At 41.4% G+C, this 23,219-nt stretch overlaps 1 protein-coding gene and 3 pseudogenes across 2 annotated transcripts; 2 read left to right on the top strand and 2 right to left on the bottom strand.

Annotated features, from left to right (window-relative positions):
- LOC110771182 (uncharacterized) lies at positions 1-2,359 on the bottom strand (annotated as a pseudogene).
- Positions 2,360-3,807: 1,448 nt separating this feature from the next.
- On the top strand, positions 3,808-8,266 carry LOC148297615 (uncharacterized). Of its 2 annotated transcripts, XM_088255603.1 has the most exons (3): positions 3,808-4,459; positions 6,733-7,586; positions 7,682-8,266. In XM_088255603.1, exons 2-3 carry the CDS (start codon positions 6,743-6,745, stop codon positions 7,696-7,698), a joined length of 861 nt encoding a protein of 286 aa, XP_088111729.1. In that variant the 5' UTR covers positions 3,808-4,459; positions 6,733-6,742; the 3' UTR covers positions 7,699-8,266. The 2 variants fall into 2 exon arrangements, with proteins under 2 accessions (XP_088111729.1, XP_088111731.1); XM_088255605.1 differs by lacking the exon at positions 3,808-4,459 and having other exon boundaries at positions 5,770-7,586.
- Positions 8,267-18,858: 10,592 nt separating this feature from the next.
- Positions 18,859-20,212, top strand: LOC110771179 (uncharacterized; annotated as a pseudogene).
- A 535-nt stretch (positions 20,213-20,747) lies between these two features.
- Positions 20,748-21,628, bottom strand: LOC110771178 (receptor-like protein 51 pseudogene; annotated as a pseudogene).
- Positions 21,629-23,219: the final 1,591 nt, after the last annotated feature.

Raw genomic sequence — 23,219 nt, 5'->3', positions numbered from 1 at the left:
TATCAGCAGCATTATTGAGATCCAGAATACCATCTTCCGCATAGCAGAACAGATTTTATAGTTTCAAATATTACAAACGGAGAAAAGAAACTAGCCCGACCTCCAGCAAAGGCCAAGTATAACTAAAAACACAAAAACAGCATTACATTGATTTCACAAATCGATTCCATCTGATGATCATTCCTTAACCAGGGGAAGACAAGGATTAGAAGGAATTTCTGTCTGAATCTTAGAATATAAAACAGTAAAGAGCAAAAAGTTCCTAATCAGAAACCTTTCGCTTCTTCCACATGTAGGCAGCTTCCAATATCTTGAGGTTTTGGGTATGTGCTTCTTCTGGGAAGCTGTAATCAATGTATTCCTCATATCCAGCGGGGCCATCTTCGGTTACTATTGGCCTCCGCTTCTTAAGTTTCTTTGGAAGCTTAGACTGGACTAAGCTAACATCACCGAGATCTCCAAAGCTAGCCTCCACATTCAACATTTCTTCAAGCAAGAGACACCGTTCTTCCTTCAACTCAGGTGCTGAAGTTCTAAAATAGTTAAAAGCTTTCTCAAATATTCTTCGAACACGCTGAACACATTGCTTCGTTTGTTCACAAAGATAATCCTGATCCTGGTCTTCTGAACACATTGCTTCCGCTATAGCAGATGCCTCAAATTTCGCATAACTGATCCACACCTTTAGGTGTTTTGTTCGGTCTAGGAGTCTCTCGTAAAGTTCTCTAGCTCTCTCAAATTCACCCTCTGATAGTTCAAAGTCAATGTATGCCTTCCACAACAATTCAGGCATGTCAAGTGCTGGTTGGGTGATGGCAAGTTCAAAAACCGCCCTAGTCCGTTCTGTCTCACACAAAGATTTCTCTAACTCTGCATACTTGGTCCACGCATAGCAATTTTCTGGGGACCAATGCAGATACTTTTCATACAATTTCCGACATCGATTGAAATTCCCAAGGTTCAGCTCAATCTCAATATACTTCTTAAATATCTTATCTTTAGGTGACTTGCCTATTGCAGTACCAAGGATCTTGCGTGCACCCTCGAGATTCAGCAGTCGTATCTCAAGCAAGGCAGCGAGAAGCCATATTTTTGCAAATGAAAACTTCTTGTGAGGAATCAGTTGAAGGCATTCCCTATATACATCTCGTGCACGTTCCATGTCTCCAGCATCAAGCTCCTCATATAGTGCATAATTGATCCACAAGCAAATGTAGCGCTGCCAATACCGCTTCTCCGGCACAGGAGGAACATTAGCAATAGCTCTCTCATAAACCTCTCTAATTCTGTCCTTATTTCCTGCACTCTCTTCTAGCCTTATATAATCAAACCAGGAATCGTAATTAAGAGGATTCTTCCTAACCTCGTCTTCATATTGAAATCTCCTGTTTCCCACAATCGCATCCTCAATGCCTTGTCTATCTCCATATTGCTTCTCCAAACACACAAACTTTTTATACAAATCCTCAACCCTTTGTTTGGGTATATGATCAAGTGCAAATTTATAAATACGCCTTGCTCTATCAGTTTCTTTGCACCGCTCCTCAAATTCAGCAAAAGCCACAAATAACTGCTCGACCTCCTCATCATCGCCCATGATCTCCACTGCTCTCTCATATACATTTCTTGCCCTCCCAACCTCACCATTCTTCATCTCAAACTTGGCATACCGAATCCAAGCACCAACTTTCGAATGACATTGCACGAAACGCTCGAAAATCGCTCTAGCACGCTCGATCTCATTATAGCGAAGCTCAAACTTGATGAAGGAGAGCCAGCCTTGCTGGTCCGGCATCCAATTCATCCACCTTTCGTATATCTGCCGAGCACCAGCCACATTCCCTATAATATCTTCCATGTGAATATACTTGTTCCAAATCTGATCAACTCTAGGCAAGAGGGTGATGGCACGGTCCCACACATTCCTTGCATGGTTGATGAACTTGTTCTTCATCTCCGCCTCAGCATAGTTGTGCCACAGGGTAGGGTTCCGGTGATCAACCTCAAGGGCACGCTCCCAAACAGAGCGAGCACGTTCGAAGTCCTTATGGGACTCCTCCCACTGCGCATACTTGATCCAGTCTCTGACATTCCCCCTCATGCGCCGGATTTGGTCTTCGAATTCCTTGCGCTTTCGGAGGCGGTAATCTGCAAGCTCGGTGGGATCAATGATCTTCTGCTTGGGAGGTCGGATTTCAGCCTCCTGGCGCTCACGTGCCTCACGGAGGATTTGCTCTGCGGTAATTTGAATAGGGGCTGGGGTTTTGTTCTTAACCCTAGTGGGTCGTGGTAGCATGACGTCGACATCCTTTCGGGTTAAGAATCCCAGGGTTGGGTCTGCGTCCTTGAAGGAAGCCATGGCTGGGGTTTACTCGCTTGGAAAATCTAAAACTTGACAATGTTTTGCAAATTTTCGTATGCATTCATTGATAGCATGCAAATATCTCTATTTATAGAGAACAGTACCCTTCTCCCTATGCCTTAAGAAAATTGCGGTCACTCCCTATGCTCTGAGGAAATTGGTCACTCCTTGTGTTCTAAGGAAATTGATCCCACAAGAATAAGGAAACTTATTTAGAAAGGAATATTAAATTCAAGGTTTCACGTAAAAAATTTCTAACATTATATTATATTATATAATGTCCACGTGGCAATTTGACATATCGGTTGAAGATGCTCTTAGGTTGATTAGATTTTTAGAGATAATTAAATTATGTCCCCTTCAGGCCTCAACTATAAATATTAAGCGTTTGCATTTTACGACATTATTTTGAAAGTAACATTTTCATTTAACCGTTGATCGATAATGATATACTGAAATACGACAAGTTAGCCCTTCCGTTAGTTTGACTATATTTGCTGACGGTGTTAGAAATGTGCCCTAAGAGCCAATACATTTGATGTAATCTCCTTAGAATACATTTCGTATATGATAAATAAAGGGCAATATTATTTTGTTATCTTTTATGTCGTGTAAAGAAACAAAAGTCCAGGGTGTACTAAATAAGAGATAAAGTAATCTAAAGAAGTTTAGATTCGGGAGACCTTTAATCTCTAACTGTAGTATCCCAAAATGTTCCTAATCATAAGGTTATCAAATGGGCATTGATAAACCGTCAAGATTGGCACATACTATGTATGCTCAATGATGAGGATGGTTGGTCTCAAACCATTTGTGTAGTTGACACTAATACAAGTATGTGGGTGCTCATTAGTGAATGAGTACACTGAACGCGATCAACCGGAGTTCTCGTATGGAGTATTTATCTATATGTCAAACGAGAACTCATAGTTGCAATAATGCAAATTAGTCCTTAGACCTGAGGCATCATGGTTGTCTTGTGATGCGTTATTGATCTTTGATAGCTCACAAAGGCAAGTCGTAAAAGATTTTCCTTATGTGTTATTGGGATCTCTTAATTCATCATGAAGACATGTGAATGTACAATAAGGAATCTCTACCTTTGATAAGAAAAGGAGAATGTTTCAAGATATGATTCAGTGAATCTTCGGCCGAAGTACTTGAACATGATTTAGAAAGTGTTTTAATTATGTTCTATTGAATCATATGAGTTTAATCATATTAGGGGTTTGACATTATCAATCCGTACCCTAACAATATGATTGGAAACATTGTATAAGAGAAGGACCGTATTACATTGCAATTCCAACTGAATAGGTTCTTCATCTATTCTAATTAGCTTGGGTAGCCATGATATATTGCTAGATGTCACTCTTGGCTTGTGGAAGTCCTAGGACTGATTGTGATCAATCCAAAATAAAGGAAGAATTAAAAAGGGGTTTTAATTCCAGTTGGTTAGAAAGAGTTCTAATGTTTTCCCACTGCCTTGCTAAATTAGAACCTAATGGATCGCACACCTTAAATGGTTAACTTTGAGTAATACAAATGAGAATGAGGAAATCAATTTGATTGATTTGATGTGGATGATTTACTACGTGTAAAAATATATTTGGGCCTCGATAATAGTTAGAGGGAAGCCCAAATGGTTGGGTATCAAGCCCAAGGGCTTAAGACACCTAAATATTATGGTTTAAGTGTCATAAGGCCCAATTTTGGAAGCCCAATGGGGTTTGGCCGAAAATGGTTAAGTGCATGTGTATGGGAATTGTTTCCATAAGCTCATTTGACACACAAACACAATCCAACATCAACCAAAGAGGTTTGGGAGATCAAAGAGAGATAGTTGTGAGTTTTTCAAGAGTGAAACACAATCTTCTTTCAAAGGGGTTTAGATTGAAACCAATCTTGAGAATCTTGTACTAGCATCCTTGTATTCTCAAGATACCTCTTCTCATCTCAAGGTTTCATTGGTGTGGAGACTTAGAGGCCATATACTTTTGTGGCTCACAAGGAGGAGAAAGATCAAGAGGAGATCAACAAAGGAAAATCATCAAGAGAAGACCAAAACACAACTTGGTTCATATAATTGCTTCAAGGGTAATTAGATCTTATCCTTTCTCTTGAATTTTCATTTATGAAAAACATATCAATGTTCATGGCTTAAGATACTTGGAAGAAGTTTTGTTTTGAATTTAAACAACCACCATATTCTTCCGCTGCAATTAATTTGATTAATTTGTGTGTTTAATGTTCAAATCAACTTCTTAAAAATGTTTTAAAACCAACAATTGGTATCAGAGCCATAGGTCATGAACTTGATATGTTTCTTGGGTTTAGAGATGCATATGTGGGTTGTGAATTCATTTAAAAGTATAATAGTTATACTTGATTTATTTTGATTTGATTGAATAAAAATCAAATGGAGTGAAAGGGGTTGTTTGGGATTTTGAATTTCCGGATTTGTGTTTTGATGATTGATGCTCTCTTTGAATGCATATATGTATGTATGAACATTAGAGCATAGTTGCATTAAAACCCCATGATTTTAACTTCATGAAATATATGATATTAAGAGCATGAGATGGTTAAAATGGAATATGGATTTTTCCGGAAATAGCATGAACATTCATATAAGTTCATATGCATGTTCTTGGTGTTCTTGATGTTCTTGTTATGGGATCTTTTTGATCCATAAGTTAGGTGGCTAATCTTGATGATTGTGTTTAGTGGAATTTTCCACCAAAATAGGTCAAAAGATGATGATGGTGTTTTATTATAAAATTAAAAGTTTTTCAAAAAATGTTTCCACTCAATAAACTTTTACCCACCACTAAAATTAATAAGATTACTTTGGTGAGTGTGTGAGGCTTTCTAGGTATAAATGTTGGTGATTTAATATAAAATGCAAAAGTTGATCAATTTATTCATATCACTAATTATTTGCCTACCACACTAAATTTTTTTTTGATTACTTTGGTGAGTGTGGTTGGCCTACCTAGTCACATTCATGATTATTCACCTTGTTAGAATAATCATGATCACCACTTTGTGTTAAACAAATGCATGCTTTAACCCCACACCCTAGTGGATCAACATTGGATCCATTATTAATTGATGAATAATTTTGGACTTGCAATATATGATAAGTGTAACTATGTCCAAAAGATTTCCACAATTACTTTTGCTATTGTAGTAAAACGTTTTCACTCCATGGTAAATATATTTTGAATATGGTTACCACTTGAATTAAACCCACATATGTATGCAACCCAAGAGCATGTATTAAAATTGCTAGTTTAATTGTTTAAAGCGTTTAAATAATTAAAGGATGGTTATGGACTTAGACCAAACAATTGAGCTATGTGATTGGCCGCTTATTGGATATGTATTCATTTTGATTGGCTATGTAATATTGAAATGGCTTTCATGCCTAATTTATTTGGCTATGTAATATTGAAATGGCTTTCATGCCTAATTTATTTTTATGCGCGCGTAATTAAAATGAATCACCTTCCAAGACCATGATCCAACATGGTGGCTCGTGTTGGATCAACAAGAAAGTCCATAATCATCCTATAAGCCCAATGCAATTTGAATGTTCGGTAATGACAATAATTAACCAATTAGTAGCACCATGTATTCTCGCTATCTTAAGCAAATGGTTTCTAAAATATTTAGTGGGAGTATTATGTGCTACTAATATGTTGCATTGGGAACCATTTAATGAGATTAGATAGGTAATTTTAACAGGATTAAAATTGGATTAAAATGAGACCAAATTAACTACCCTCAAAGCAATATTAAGTTGATAAGCGAAATGGCATTTTGAATGCTATTTTGTGGCCTTCCACCATGGTAGTCTCTTATTGGGTGGCACATTTACACTTTGTTGTACCTCAGTGAGGCAACATCCAGTACTTGTAACCATCCAAGGGAAGCCTATTACACATACTTGATGTAGTGCGGATAGATAACGAGTGTGGCCAACAAATCGTTAGGTTGAGGTCATGCTTGAAACCCTATACCCACAAGCATGGTGGGAATAACTTAACTAAGACGAACGAAACCAACAAACTGTTAGGTTGAGGTCTAGTTCTCTAGAGGCCATAGTGATGGGTATTCACATGAATGATGTGATTGGATAAGAGTATCCTCTCATTAGTAAGATAGCAATCCAACAAACTGTTAGGTTGAGGAAAACTATATGAAAATGAGACTCCCATCCCCACTAAGAGTTTCAACGGAAACTCTCGGATTTCAAGAGGGATATGAAATTTGCCAAAAATAGTGGGAGCTACCATCATGACTTAAAGACCCTAAGTTTTTGGTAGAAGATTAATCTAAACTAAAATTTGTTTACGTTGTTGCAGAATTTTTCAAATGGCCGTTAAAAACCCAATCTCATCGATACTTAACAATTACATCCTTGATGGCACGAACTATCCGGGTTGGCTTCGCAAAATGAAACTTGTCCTTAAAATGGATGAGATTGATTATGTGTTGACACAAGCCCCACCACATATTGCTCCTGACGAAGAAGCTACTCAGGAAGAAATAACTGCTTATGAGAAGCATGTCAAGGATGATAGTAGAGGTAAATGTTACTTACTAGCATCCATGAATGATGAGCTACTAAAACAACATGAAGATATGGAAGATTGTGCTTCCATATTGCTTCACCTTAATGAGCTTTATGGTGAAGCTACTCGTAGCTTGCGATTCAATACAATATGTGAACTTGTCAACACAAAGATGACAAGAGGGACTCCGGTTAATCAGCATGGTCTCAAGATAATATCATTACTTGAGAAATTAGAAAAATTGGATTGTCCATTTAATGCTGAAGTTCAACAAGATTTTTTTCTTTCGTCCCTCTCATCAGATTTTTCCCAATTTGTTATGAACTATAATATGGGAAAGATGGAAAGTTCTTTATCTGAGCTACTCAATATGGCTATAGTAGCTGAAAAGAATATCTCAAAGGATAAAGGGCTGAAAGGGACAGTTGCGGTGTTTGAAAAGAGTTCTTCCTCCTCTTCCAAATCCAAACCGAAAGGTAAGGATAAGGGAAAGAAGAAGAAAGGTTTTCTAAAACCCAAGGAAAGAAAAATAACAAAGAAAGGCAAGGAACCGAAAGGAACTTGCTTTCACTGTGGAAAGGATGGACATTGGAAGAGAAATTGCAAGGATTACCTCGCAAGCTTAAAGAACAAGCCTTCGGAAGGTAACACTCTTGTTCTTGAATCAGTTTTTACAGTTAATACTTCTACCTGGATAGTTGATTCAGGAGCTAGTCAACATATTTGCAATTGTGTGCAGGGACTAGTAGGAAGTAGAAGACTCGGAAAAGGAGAAATGGTGCTAACTGTGGGTAATGGCACTAAGGTAGCTGCCAAAGCTGTAGGCACCTATCGTCTCAATCTACCTTCCGGGAAGACCCTGAATTTGAATAATTGTTATTTCATTTCTGGTTGTGTAAAGAACTTAATATCTGTCTCTATGCTTTTAAGAGACGGATTTGTTGTTTTGTTTGACAAACTACTTTGTTCTATTTCACATAATAATCGAATTATTGCTTATGCAAATTTGATTGATGGTCTTTTTCATTTAGAAATGAATGGTAGTATTAACTGTATAGATAAAGATGCACCTAGACCGAAAAGGCCTAGAGAAGTGGATAACTCAACTAAATTGTGGCACCTCAAACTTGGACACATTGGCCAAGATAGGATTCACCGGATGGCAAAAGATGGATGCCTTGGATCTTTAGACCCTGCTCCTATGCCTACTTGTGAATCTTGTCTACAAGGTAAAATGACCAAGTCTCCTTTTACAGGAAAAGGAGAAAGAGTTACAGAGTTGTTGGGGTTAATCCACACAGATGTTTGTGGACCTTTGTCTACAAACGCAAGGGGAAGTTATTCATACTTCATTACCTTTACTGATGATCATTCACGGTTCGGGTACTTATACTTAATGAAACATAAGTCTGAATCTTTTGAAAAGTTTCAGGAATTCAGAAATGAAGTTGAAAACCAAACAGGCAAGAGTATTAAAATCCTTAGATCTGATCGAGGAGGTGAATACTTAAGCACAGAGTTTCTTGATTACCTCAAGGAACATGGCATCTTATCACAATGGACTCCACCAGGGACTCCACAACATAATGGGGTTTCTGAAAGGAGAAATCGAACCTTAATGGATATGGTTCGTTCCATGATGAGCTATAGTGATTTACCTATATCCTTTTGGGGATATGCACTTGAAACAGCAATTCATTTGTTAAATAGAGTGCCTTCCAAGTCTGTTCCACAAACTCCATACGAAATGTGGTTTGGGAAGAAACCAAGTCTTGGTTATATCAAGATTTGGGGTTGTCCAGCATATGTCAAAAGACAAGATGTGGATAAACTAGATGCAAGGTCAGTGAAGTGTAGATTTATCGGGTATCCCAAGGAAACTATGGGATATTACTTCTATCACATCGACGAGCAAAAGGTGTTCGTCGCAAGGTCAGCTACCTTCCTGGAAAGAGAATACGCTCTTGATGGGAAAAGGGGACATGAGATAGAACTCAAGGAATTGTCCAAAGAGCTAGAAATCAACACTGAACTGAATGCAATCCCAGATCCACAAACTGATATGACACAAACTCCGCGTAGTTCAAGTAGGGTTAGAAGAATGCCTGAGAGGTATTACGGTTTCCTTCATGAAAACGAAGGAGAGTTAAATCTCCTAAGTGATTGTAAGGATATTGAAGACCCTTCGAACTACAATGAGGCAATGTCAGACATTGACTCACAGAAATGGCTTGGAGCCATGAAATCCGAAATGGATTCTATGTATACCAACCAAGTCTGGACTCTAGTTGATCCGCCTCCTGGTATTGTACCAATAGGAAATAAATGGATCTTTAAGAGGAAGATAGGCTCAGATGGGAAAATAGAAACCTACAAGGCAAGGCTAGTAGCAAAGGGCTACAAGCAGAGAGAAGGGATTGACTATGAAGAAACCTTCTCTCCTGTTGCTATGACAAAGTTTATTCGGATTTTGCTTGCAATAGCTGCATACCATGATTATGAGATTTGGCAAATGGATGTGAAGACGGCTTTTCTTAATGGCCACCTTCAGGAAGAACTATACATGGATCAACCTGAAGGCTTTATTTCTACAGCTGATAAGCATAAGGTATGCAAGCTACATAAATCCATTTATGGGTTGAAGCAAGCTTCTAGGAGTTGGAACATCCGCTTTGATGAAGTTGTCAAATCGTTTGACTTCATGCAAAACATGGATGACCAATGTGTGTACAAAAAGGTCAGTGGGAGTTCGGTAGTATTCCTAGTGTTGTATGTAGATGACATACTGATTATTGGAAACGATATAGGAATGCTATCTTCAGTGAAGCTGTGGCTCACTAAATCATTCGCAATGAAAGATTTAGGAGAGGCATCTTATATACTTGGTATAAAGATTTATCGTGATAGATCTCAGAGAATAATTGGATTATCTCAATCCTTGTATATAGATAAGGTGCTAAAGAGATTTCATATGGAACAATCTAAGAAAGGGTTACTTCCAGTTAGACATGGACTTCACCTTTCTAAGAACATGTGTCCGAAAACTCCTGAAGATACACAGCAGATGAGTAAAATCCCTTATGCATCAGCAATAGGGAGTCTCATGTATGCCATGGTTTGTACAAGACCGGATATCAGTTATGCTGTTAGTATAACAAGTAGATATCAGTCAAACCCAGGATTAGATCATTGGGGAGCCGTTAAGTGTATCCTTAAATACTTACGAAGAACTAAGGATATGTTCCTTATTTATGGAGGAACATCAGAGTTACAAGTGGAAGCGTTTACCGATTCTGATTTCGCATCTGATGTTGATGATCGTAAATCCACATCTGGGTATGTCTTCATTCTGAATGGAGGCGCTGTTAGTTGGAGAAGCTGTAAACAAAGTGTTACGGCTGACTCCACCACTGAAGCTGAGTACATTGCTGCCTCAGAAGCGGCAAAGGAAGCTGTTTGGATGAAAAAGTTCATTACCGAACTAAATGTGGTTCCAACCATAATGTCACCAGTGCCTTTGTACTGTGACAATAATGGGGCGATAGCTCAAGCCAAGGAACCAAGGTCTCATCAGAGATCCAAACACATTGAAAGAAAATTCCACAAGATTCGAGAACTCATTTCGAATGGTGATGTGTGCATCCTAAAGGTTGCATCAGCAGACAACGTAGCAGATCCACTCACTAAGCCTATGTCACAGTCACAACTGGATAGACATACAGAGAAAATGGGTATTAGATACATGGCTAAATGGCTCTAGTGCAAGTGGGAGATTGTTAGAAATGTGCCCTAAGAGCCAATACATTTGATGTAATCTCCTTAGAATACATTTCGTATATGATAAATAAAGGGCAATATTATTTTGTTATCTTTTATGTCGTGTAAAGAAACAAAAGTCCAGGGTGTACTAAATAAGAGATAAAGTAATCTAAAGAAGTTTAGATTCGGGAGACCTTTAATCTCTAACTGTAGTATCCCAAAATGTTCCTAATCATAAGGTTATCAAATGGGCATTGATAAACCGTCAAGATTGGCACATACTATGTATGCTCAATGATGAGGATGGTTGGTCTCAAACCATTTGTGTAGTTGACACTAATACAAGTATGTGGGTGCTCATTAGTGAATGAGTACACTGAACGCGATCAACCGGAGTTCTCGTATGGAGTATTTATCTATATGTCAAACGAGAACTCATAGTTGCAATAATGCAAATTAGTCCTTAGACCTGAGGCATCATGGTTGTCTTGTGATGCGTTATTGATCTTTGATAGCTCACAAAGGCAAGTCGTAAAAGATTTTCCTTATGTGTTATTGGGATCTCTTAATTCATCATGAAGACATGTGAATGTACAATAAGGAATCTCTACCTTTGATAAGAAAAGGAGAATGTTTCAAGATATGATTCAGTGAATCTTCGGCCGAAGTACTTGAACATGATTTAGAAAGTGTTTTAATTATGTTCTATTGAATCATATGAGTTTAATCATATTAGGGGTTTGACATTATCAATCCGTACCCTAACAATATGATTGGAAACATTGTATAAGAGAAGGACCGTATTACATTGCAATTCCAACTGAATAGGTTCTTCATCTATTCTAATTAGCTTGGGTAGCCATGATATATTGCTAGATGTCACTCTTGGCTTGTGGAAGTCCTAGGACTGATTGTGATCAATCCAAAATAAAGGAAGAATTAAAAAGGGGTTTTAATTCCAGTTGGTTAGAAAGAGTTCTAATGTTTTCCCACTGCCTTGCTAAATTAGAACCTAATGGATCGCACACCTTAAATGGTTAACTTTGAGTAATACAAATGAGAATGAGGAAATCAATTTGATTGATTTGATGTGGATGATTTACTACGTGTAAAAATATATTTGGGCCTCGATAATAGTTAGAGGGAAGCCCAAATGGTTGGGTATCAAGCCCAAGGGCTTAAGACACCTAAATATTATGGTTTAAGTGTCATAAGGCCCAATTTTGGAAGCCCAATGGGGTTTGGCCGAAAATGGTTAAGTGCATGTGTATGGGAATTGTTTCCATAAGCTCATTTGACACACAAACACAATCCAACATCAACCAAAGAGGTTTGGGAGATCAAAGAGAGATAGTTGTGAGTTTTTCAAGAGTGAAACACAATCTTCTTTCAAAGGGGTTTAGATTGAAACCAATCTTGAGAATCTTGTACTAGCATCCTTGTATTCTCAAGATACCTCTTCTCATCTCAAGGTTTCATTGGTGTGGAGACTTAGAGGCCATATACTTTTGTGGCTCACAAGGAGGAGAAAGATCAAGAGGAGATCAACAAAGGAAAATCATCAAGAGAAGACCAAAACACAACTTGGTTCATATAATTGCTTCAAGGGTAATTAGATCTTATCCTTTCTCTTGAATTTTCATTTATGAAAAACATATCAATGTTCATGGCTTAAGATACTTGGAAGAAGTTTTGTTTTGAATTTAAACAACCACCATATTCTTCCGCTGCAATTAATTTGATTAATTTGTGTGTTTAATGTTCAAATCAACTTCTTAAAAATGTTTTAAAACCAACAGACGGGTCAAGCGCATTGGACCCACTAAAGTGCTGCGTATTTCTTATACACAAAGGAAGACAAGAAAGGACGGGAAACAGAGTCCTTATTCCGTCCCGATATACCTATTTCCCAATCTCATATGGCTCTCTCTTGAAAGCATTCCTCTTTCTTATCTAATCTCAGCCTGCAACTTGCAAGCCTAAACCTCATCGTTCACAATCCGACCCGGACCCGCTTTTTTTCCCCACCCTCTGTCTGGAGTCTGATCCCTAAACCCTCCTCGGACGGCCCCGTTTTATCATCACCAATTCCCTCGGCTCGGCTCGGCATTCAACCATAACCATTATCGAATCCCTTACGCTTCTCATTGGTAATTTCTTAATTTCGGTTTTCAATTCTAGTTTGATTAGGTTACTTTTTATTTTATTATTATTTATTATTATCAGTTTAATTCTAGTTTGATTAGGTTTCTATTAGGTTTCTTAATCCCAATTGGTTTGGTAGTTTGATATTCGATTCCACCTCCTTTTCCGTCTAGAAAATTGTTGACACCATAACTGACCAAGCAACTAGAAGAAACTCTAAGCAAAGCAAGAGGAGTCCCACATCGGAAAACAACAAGAAGTGAAGGCTCCCTCTCACCTATAAAAGCATACCACTCTCCACTTAAGAGAGGATCCGAAACTGAGCTGGGCTTCCTCTTCAGGACTCTCCTGTTAGTCTGGCCTTCGAGTCCTGGGTCTCCAGACCCGGGGACTTGACACCTGGGCTCCAGACTCCTAACTTTGTACCTTAGGCCCTAGGCCTTCTTCCAGTTATCTTTGGGTCTAATCCCCTTGTACAAATGTAAACAATATCATAATGAGAACATCTTCTCTGTGGACGTAGCCCATTTATTAAGGGTGAACCACATATATCTTGTCTTTTGTATACTCATAAATTGGCCAAGTCCTCACATACATGCTGAAGGTCCAAACCTTCACCCATCATCCATCACACCTCATCACTAAGTTGAACTCAATAAAGGCCCAACCATTTTGAGCATCAACAGTTTGGCGCCGTCTGTGGGAATTGACACAAAAGGCTTCTGTCGTTCTCCCCTTCTCCAGTGCTCTTCGGCACCCATACAATCAACATCACCTAGGCTGCCGTTAGGCAATGCCTTACTGGAGCCACCTTGAATGCCAGGTCAACAAATTGCAGAAGATGATATTTTAAGAAAAAGCCAATCAGTGTGGCTATACTTTGCATGGCTTGCAGGGCAACCCAACATCTCAGTTCAAAGTACCGACCGACACTTCTTTGAAGAGTAAAAATATGGGGACTTGAGCTTGTCCCACAAGCTCCATCATTCGGCGTGCGCTGCCTTCGGCACCCCACCATACCCTTGCCATGGTCACGACACCCTTGCTTGGTTGACCCAGGTTCCTTACAACAGTACAAGAGACCCCAGCCTTAGCTCCGAAGGTCTATCAGTCGGAGCTTGCCGAACGAACTTGAGTCTTCTCCTTGCAAAAACCCTTGCAGCCATCTATCTATCTTTCAAAAGCTCTTGCCAAAGACACCCTAGCTCTGGCAAAAGCATTTGAAACCCCACGGCACCAATTGAAGCCAAGAGAAATCGCGAACGCCTTGAAGGACTAGCTAAAAACTTTGCCCACACTTCAGAAGGATCGAAAGGCTCCAATCACTTCCTTGCCGTCAGTCAAGGACCCAGACCCTAGACGGTCCTAGATTGGATGAACCCCCCTCCACGAACAAATGATGAACGACACCACGGACCCAGCTCCAACTCGATGCAAAAACTAGGCACTTAGACCCACTCCTCGCCGAAGACAGATCAGCCCCTCACCAAAATACCTTCGAATATCTCTTGCCGGTCGGCACCTCCTCCGAGCTGAACTACGGACCCAGCTCCGAATATATTTTGGAGCCTAGCTTCCCTGCCGAACGGCAGGGAGCATGCAGAAGGTGAAGGAGTGACTTACCAATTTTTGGCTGACCCAGCCCCTCAAGCTAAAAGGTGACGACATGTCTTAAGCTAATAGGGGACTTGCACCTCCTCTCCCCAAACCCTGGCCCTTATCTCCAATCTTTGGACTCCCTTACCGAAGGTATAAAAACCCTAGCTATAAAAGCACAAGGGCCCAGCTACAAAAAGGCCCCAGCTACGTTTCAAAAACGGAAGGACCCAGCCTCTAAAAATCCGAATCTACCCTCAAAACCCTAGCCACCACTTGGGTCAAGGAGGCTTGCCGAAGCCCAGCTTTGGAACCCGGCCCCAAGGCCATTGCTCAAGCCCAACATCGCATAAAACTCCATTGCTGAAGTTTCAAACACACCTTCGCGCCACCTTGGCCTTTCTACTAAACGAACACTCGGACCCCCATGGACCCAGCTCGTAAAGTGCCCCCCAAGACACCCTTTCCAAATCTGGAAGCCCCCAGCCCCCGCTGAAGCCCAGCTCCACATAGCACAAACCCCAGGCCTTTGCCAAAGCCCAGCTCATGAGGCCCACCTACCAAGAACTTGGAAACTCGCGGGATCAAGCCTCTCATTCTTCCTGCCGAAGGACAAGCCCTTGCCGAAGCTCTGAAGGCCCAGCTCCAAGGACATGCCACAAGCTCAAATATCCACAAGGTACCCAAATTTCTTAAAATAATAATAAAATTTGCACATATGCATTCCTTCTCTTCGGCACCCTCGTGCCCAGGCACATTGCCTTGCCCCATGCAAGCTTTGTGTCACCTTTGGCATCTCATTTGCCTTCGGCACCCCCGTGCCTAGCTTCACCTTCGGCACCCCTTTGCCTAAGCCCACCTTTGGCACCCCTGTGCCTAAGCTCACCCTCGGCGCCCCCATGCCTAAGCTCACCTTCGGCACCCCCGTGCCTAGGCACATTGCCTTGCCACATGCAAGCTTTGTGTCACCTTTGGCATCTCATTTGCCTTCGGCACCCTCGTGCCTAGCTTCACCTTCGGCACCCCTTTGCCTAAGCCCACCTTTGGTACCCCCGTGCCTAAGCCCACCTTTGGCACCCCCGTGCCTAAGCCCACCTTTGGCACCCCCGTGCCTAAGCCCACCTTTGGCACCCCCGTGCCTAAGCTCACCTTCGGCGCCCCCATGCCTAAGCTCACCTTCGGCACCCCTTTGCCTAAGCCCACCTTTGGCACCCCCGTGCCTAAGCTCACCTTCGGCATCTTCTTGCCTAAGCCCACCTTCGGCACCCCCAGTGCCCAAGCTCACCTTTGGCACCCTAGTGCCTAAGCTCACCTTTGGCACCCCCGTGCCTAAGCTCCCCTTCGGCACCCCGTGCCTAAGCTCACCTCCGGCACCCCGTGCCTAAGCCCACCTTCGGCACCCTAGTGCCCAAGCTCACCTTCGGTACCCCCGTACCTGAGCTCACCTTCGGCGCCCCCGTGCCTAAGCCTACCTTTGGCACCTCCATGCCTTGCCACATGCAAGCTTGTTTCGCCTTCGGCATCTTCTTACCTAAGCCCACCTTCGGCACCCCGTGCCCTTCGGCATTTTATATTGCGACAAGCAAGTCTCATGCCTTCGGTACCCTCGTGCCTAGCCACTTACTCTTGCGACATGCAAGCTTGGCACCTTCGGCACCCCATGCCCTTCGGCATTTTATATTGCGACATGCAAGTCTTGTGCCTTCGGCATCCTCGTGCCTAGCTCTTCCCCTTGCCACATGCAAGCTTGTTTCGCCTTCGGCACCCCCGTGCCTAGGCCCACCTTTGGCACCTCCATGCTTTGCAACATCCAAGCTTTGGCATCCCTTTGCCTAAGCTCACCTTCGGCACCCCTTTGCCTAAGCCCACCTTTGGCACCCCTGTGCCTAAGCTCACCCTCGGCGCCCCCATGCCTAAGCTCACCTTCGGCACCCCCGTGCCTAGGCACATTGCCTTGCCACATGCAAGCTTTGTGTCACCTTTGGCATCTCATTTGCCTTCGGCACCCTCGTGCCTAGCTTCACCTTCGGCACCCCTTTGCCTAAGCCCACCTTTGGTACCCCCGTGCCTAAGCCCACCTTTGGCACCCCCGTGCCTAAGCCCACCTTTGGCACCCCCGTGCCTAAGCTCACCTTCGGCGCCCCCATGCCTAAGCTCACCTTCGGCACCCCTTTGCCTAAGCCCACCTTTGGTACCCCCGTGCCTAAGCCCACCTTTGGCACCCCCGTGCCTAAGCTCACCTTCGGCGCCCCCATGCCTAAGCTCACCTTCGGCACCCCCGTGCCTAGGCACAATGCCTTGTGACATGCGAGCTTGTGCGTTTGGCAAACCACTCTGCCTTCGGCACCCTTGTGCCTTTAGCATCCCCTTTGCCTTCGGCACCCCCGTGCCTAAACCCATCTCTTGCAACATGCCTTCAGCACCCCCCATGCCTAAGCCCACATTCGGCACCCCGAGCCTAGGAACATTACCTTGCAACATGCAAAGCTTTGTATCGCCTTCGCCATCCCAACTCCAAAATTATGTCAGTACCCAAGGGACCTAGCCCCCTTCCGAAGGCTCAGCTCCAAAACAAACTCCTAAGGCCAAGCTGAGTACTTAGGCCTAGCCCTTGCCTAGCCCTATCTTGAGCAAAACAGGCTCAATAAAAGCCATAGATGGCCCTTACCGATTGGCACCTTGGTCCCTCGCCTAGCCCAACACTCAGGCCTAGCCAAATCTGCAGCTTGGCTCCTTGCGAAGCCTAGCCTCCTTCCAAATTCCAAAACTCCCAGCTTCTAGATCTCCCAGCCCCTAGACACTCGTGCCAGCCCAAACCATAACTAGACTCCTTGCCGAAGCCCTTGCTAAATGCCCAGGCTAAACCCATATGACCTGGCCCTTCCTAAAATGCCCAGCTCTCTTGTCGAAACATTAAAAGGCCAGCTCTTGATGTTGGCTCCAATTCCATGACGAAGCCTCAAAAGCCAAGCCCGTGTGGGACTCTATTTTTCTCTCCACGCTCCCTACCGTTCGGCAAGGAAGCTAAACCCTCAAGCTTTGCTCCCTTACCGAAGCAAATGGCTGACTTAGCCACCCAAAAAAAAAAAAAAAAAAAAAAAATAATTTTGCACCTGCCGAACGGTAGGCAACATGCAGAAGGAATATGGGAAGTGAGGGAGCACTTGGCTGACCTAGCCACCAAAAAAAAAAAAAAAAAAAAAAAAAAAAAAAAAAATTTTGCACCTGCCGAACGGTAGGCAACATGCAGAAGGAATTTGGGAAGTGAAAGTGCCCACTTGGCTAGCTACTTGGCTGACCTAGCCACACAAAAAAAAAAAAAAAAAAAAAAAAAAAAAAAAAAAAAAAAATTTTACCTGCCGAACGGTAGGCATTGTGCAGAAGGAAATTTGGGGGAGGACCATACTTGGCTGACTTAGCCACCAAAAAAAAAAAAAAAAAAATAATAATAATAATAATTTTGCACCTGCCGAACGGTAGGCAACATGCAGAAGGAATATGGGAAGTGAGGGAGCACTTGGCTGACCTAGCCACCAAAAAAAAAAAAAAAAAAAAAAAAAAAAAAAAAAAGACTGCCGAACGGCAGGAAGCATGCATAAGGTGCAGAAGGTGGAGGTGCCTACTTGGCTGACCTAGCCACACACACACACAAAAAAAAAAAAAAAAAAAAAAAGAAAAAAAAAAAGAGAGAAATTCTTTTTTTTTTTTTAGACTTGCAAACCACTTCAATTTTTGTTGCAACTTCTCTCCCTCCAAAGTCCTTCTTACCCGGGGACTTGGGGGACTGGGGATAGTGCACTATACGACTTGGAAGACAAACTACGGTGTTGCTCGGCCAGTGCACTTAAAATTACAAATCCCCAAGCAAAAAGTACCTTCTTACTCGCGAACTTGGGGGACTACTGTTGACACCATAACTGACCAAGCAACTAGAAGAAACTCTAAGCAAAGCAAGAGGAGTCCCACATCGGAAAACAACAAGAAGTGAAGGCTCCCTCTCACCTATAAAAGCATACCACTCTCCACTTAAGAGAGGATCCGAAACTGAGCTGGGCTTCCTCTTCAGGACTCTCCTGTTAGTCTGGCCTTCGAGTCCTGGGTCTCCAGACCCGGGGACTTGACACCTGGGCTCCAGACTCCTAACTTTGTACCTTAGGCCCTAGGCCTTCTTCCAGTTATCTTTGGGTCTAATCCCCTTGTACAAATGTAAACAATATCATAATGAGAACATCTTCTCTGTGGACGTAGCCCATTCATTAAGGGTGAACCACATATATCTTGTCTTTTGTATACTCATAAATTGGCCAAGTCCTCACATACATGCTGAAGGTCCAAACCTTCACCCATCATCCATCACACCTCATCACTAAGTTGAACTCAATAAAGGCCCAACCATTTTGAGCATCAACAAAAATCAAAGAAGTACACCGGGTCCCTCGCCTCTCTCTAAACCTCCCGTCTCAGAACACGATTCTCTCTTGTCCCAAAAACCCAATTGCCAGAAGCAGGAGCAGCAGTTGTTGATTCTCAGAACTGTATTTAGAAATTGGGAGTTGATTCTCGGGTGGGCGTAGGCCAATGGTTTATGATGTTGAGAGGCAGAATAGGGATTGGAGGAGGCTTCAGTACGAGCATGAGGTTGGGAACAATCCTCTAAATTACGATTCCTGGACTGGTTACATACGGCTAGAAGAAGATAGTGCTCCAGCTCCAGCCAATAAGCACAGAATTAGAGAGCTCTATGCCAGAGCTTTAGCTAATGTTCCTCCGCTTTGCAAGCTGCTTTGGAAGCGCTATGTTGATTTTTGGATCGACTATGCACGGTATGAGGAATTTGTTGCTGCTGGAGGAGATGCCGTGGAACGAACCAGACAAGCGTATAGGCAGTGCCTTGAATTGATTCCTCATACCAAGTTTTCGTTTGCGAAAGCATGGCTTCATGCGGCCCAGTTTGAGATTCGACAGCTGAATCTCGAGGGGGCGCGCAAGATCCTCGGCGCGTCAATAGGCTGTGCACCTAAAGCTGCAATATTTGACAAGTACATAGAGATGGAGCTGAGACTTGGGAATGTAGATCGATGTCGGAAACTGTATGAGAATTATCTGGATTGGTCACCACGGAATAGCAATAATTGGGTCAAGTACGCAGAGCTAGAGAAGACTCTGGATTGGTCACCACGGAATAGCAATAATTGGGCAGCCGCAACTTGACAAGCCTGGATTGTTGTGGAAGGCTTACATTGACTTTGAGAGATGGGAGGGTGAGGTTGAGAGAGCTAGACAGATTTACGAGAGACTCTTAGACCGGACACAGCACCTAAAGGTGTGGATCAGCTATGCAAAATTTGAGGCACAAGGTCATCAATCCAAGGATTCTCTTGTTGCACAAGGAAGAGAGGAACAATGTGTATGCATTCAGCGTTGTAGAGGGGTTTTCGAGAGAGCTGTCAAGTACTTGGATAAGAATAATAAATTGAAGGTAGAAAGGTTGATGTTGCTAAAAGAATGGTTGATAATGGAGACTAGCTTTGGGGATATGGGTGATGTTAGCCTAGTTAAAGCTAAGTTTCCAATGAATTCAATGCGAAGAGGAAGAGGCCTTGCATCCCCTCTCCCTCTCCGTTGTTCTCATCAATACTTGTCCAGAAAGTAATCATCCTTTAAATTCAATGCTTGTTTACATTTTTGTTTACATTCAATCCTTTATATTGTTATCATCTTGTCACAATGTTCAGATATTCTTGACAATAATATTTATTGTTTATGTCGATGCCCAAGCCCACGCAAAAAAGATTAGTTTAGTAGTAAACTTGGCCTAATCATGTAGGGGCCCAAAACAAAAATAATAAGCAATTTTTATATATGTCCCCCCAACGCTGAAATGTAGCATAAGGAAATATTGTCTCCCACTCACCATCGAATGAGAAAAGATAGAGCAGACTGAGAGAATTGTTTTTGCTCTAGTAGTGGACTCCACGGAGAAAAACAAATTAATAAAAAATTCTTTTTTTAAATCAAATATAAAAATTAGCCCAAAAAATAAAAAACAATCCACTAGGGGTGGGCATTTAAACCGAAAAATCGAAGAACTGAGCCGAACCAAACCGGAAAAAATCGTATTGACTAAAATCGAATTGAGTTGACCAAAAACCGGACTGGACTGGTTCAACCCGGTTCCAATTCCAGTTCAACTCGGTTCTTTTTAAATAATTTTTTTTTTAATTAAATAAAATATTAAAATATTAAATTTAAAAAATTAAACTCTCTCTCTCTCTCTCTCCCCACTTTGCGCTCTCCCTCTCCCCCGTCGATTTCTTTCATCCCCCATTCCCTATGAACACCACCCGCAAGCTCCAACCCTCAAATCCATCCCACAACCATTGTCCCGACAAACCCAAAACCCCAGCAACTATAGAAAAAGAGAAAAAACAAAACAAAAAATCATCCCAAACTAGCTTCCCCTTCCCCATGACCACCACTCTTGTCACAAGGAGAAATCCCAAGCTTCAATTTTGATGACAAAACAGAGTGGTTATAGCACAAATTGATGTGCCTGCTAATCTTAAACACTGACAATTTGCTTATAAAGCAAAACTCCATCGAAGTCATTGTTTGCAAGATTCAAGTGTTTCAATTTCTTCATATCAAAGAGGAACTCTGGAATTGTACCATTTAGCTTATTAGAGCTCAGATCAACATGAACTAACCCTGGAATTGCAAACATTAACTCTAGTATGGCTACAGACAACGAATTTGAAGCTAAAGACGTGTTCTTTACTGGAATCAGGTCCCCAAATGAAATGGGTATTTCTCCATTGAGGGAATTAGAGGAAAGATCAAGTTTTCCAAGGTTTTCAAGGAGTGTGATTGAAGAGGGTGTCTTCCCCTGTAGCTTATTACCCAAAAAATCGACGTGGGTAAGGTTCAAATTGAAGTGTCTTGGAACACTACCAGTTAGATTGGCATGAGGAGAGATGGTCACAGACCTGAGCTTCTTCATGTTACTATGAATGACAAAGAGTCCAGAGGCATTGACTTGGACATTGGAGACAGTGAAATCAGTGAGGTTTTGGAGGTGCGCGAGCCAGACGCCAGTGAGCCTACAGAGGCTGTTAATGCAGGTGAAGGAGTGGAGAGAGGCAACGAGATAGGCCGAGAAGTGGATAGGGGCAATGGTATTTGAAAATGAGTTGTATAGTATGAGTTTCGGTTATTTATTGATAATACCGTTCGGTAACGTTTTAAGAGGTTGTTTTCATTTTCAAAGAACAAAAATAAGGCAAAAACACGTTCGGTGGCCCAAAAACAGAAAACATTGAGAATGTTTTCATAAAATGAAAACAAGTTCATGTGTACTTGTAGAAAACAGAAAAAAGTTGTTTTTATTCTCGTGGAAAACGTTTTCATAAAAATAACTCACATATTATTATTTCAAATTGTACTACCAGACGCGTTTTTATTGTTTTTGTTTTCTGAAGATGTTTTCTAATTAATCTACCAGACGCATTTTCATTTCCTGAAAATGCAAATTCGTTTTCTTGTTTTCATTCTTTGAAAATATTCTCAGAAAACACTCTCCGAAAACGTTACCAGACGGGCTTAGTATTTGTGGGTGAGCTTGTGCTATTATTTTTGTGTTGCATTGCATTTACTTGTTGTTTTTGTTTTTTATAAGCTTTTATTTATGTATAAAGATGCATTTGAGGGTAATGATTATTACGTCGATTGACTAGGTGTATTTTTCTATGTTTATTAATGAAATTCACTCATATGTCAAGTTTTTCATGTAAGTTTTGTTCGACCGGCTTTCGAATCTTAGATCTGCCACTGATTCCAATGAGGGCATGATAGTGGGATCACTCAAGAGAATTCGTGAATACTTTTGGGACAAACAATAACACGAAGGTTGTTGCGTTTTTGGTTATCACACGACAAAGAGAAATTAGTTTACCCCGATCGGCCCACACAAGTGAGGGAAGAGAGTGTCTAGGGTTTGCTCACTATTTGATTCAATTTATATAGGATTCTAGAACTCTCAAATGAAGATTGTTAGGAAAATAAATCATTGATCTAAGCCACTTTTTAATTTTAACTCAATACTAGTTGGAATTTAATTTCTAAACTTCTCTCTCTTCTCTCTCCCCCCGATCAGTAAGTTTGTAAACGAGTCAGAGATGGAGCGGAGCACCTAAAATCCGACCCGATTTAATCCAAAATATGACAGATCATTAACAATTAGATCTATATTTGATTTTTTGAATTATTCGATATCAGATTTGATAAGCCGATCCAAATTCTTTTATGTAATATATATAAATAATTGAAAAATATTTTTATTTATTTTCAAAATTAACAAGATTGTTACATATGCATATATATATATATTAAGTAAGTAAAAATAAAATAAAATGAAATATATGTTATATCAAATAAGATCGAATTATTATCGAATCGGATTAGACAAGATCCAACTTTATTTCGTTAACTTAACAGGTTATCGGATTGGATCAGTGGCCCATGATTGCACATGTTCCTTGTTCCCAGCTCAAGATCAATAACTGTCAACCAAAACCAACTTGCAACACCAAATATGACTACAATAAAATAAAAGAGTGCTTTGCCCATGTCACCAAATAAGGTTTTATACTCGCCACTCAAATTCCTTCCAAATTCTGACCAAGTATGACCAAATTGCCATGCATGCATGGCAACCTAAGAGTCAAGAGAGAACCCTAACATTTATGGATAAGAACAAGTATATATCAACCAAACAGGCT

This window comes from Prunus avium, chromosome 1, assembly GCF_965620075.1.
Source record: "Prunus avium chromosome 1, drPruAviu1.hap1.1, whole genome shotgun sequence".
NCBI lineage: Eukaryota > Viridiplantae > Streptophyta > Magnoliopsida > Rosales > Rosaceae > Prunus > Prunus avium.
The sequence above is the reverse complement of the archived record's forward strand: the minus strand, read 5'-3'. Positions and strand labels throughout refer to the sequence as shown.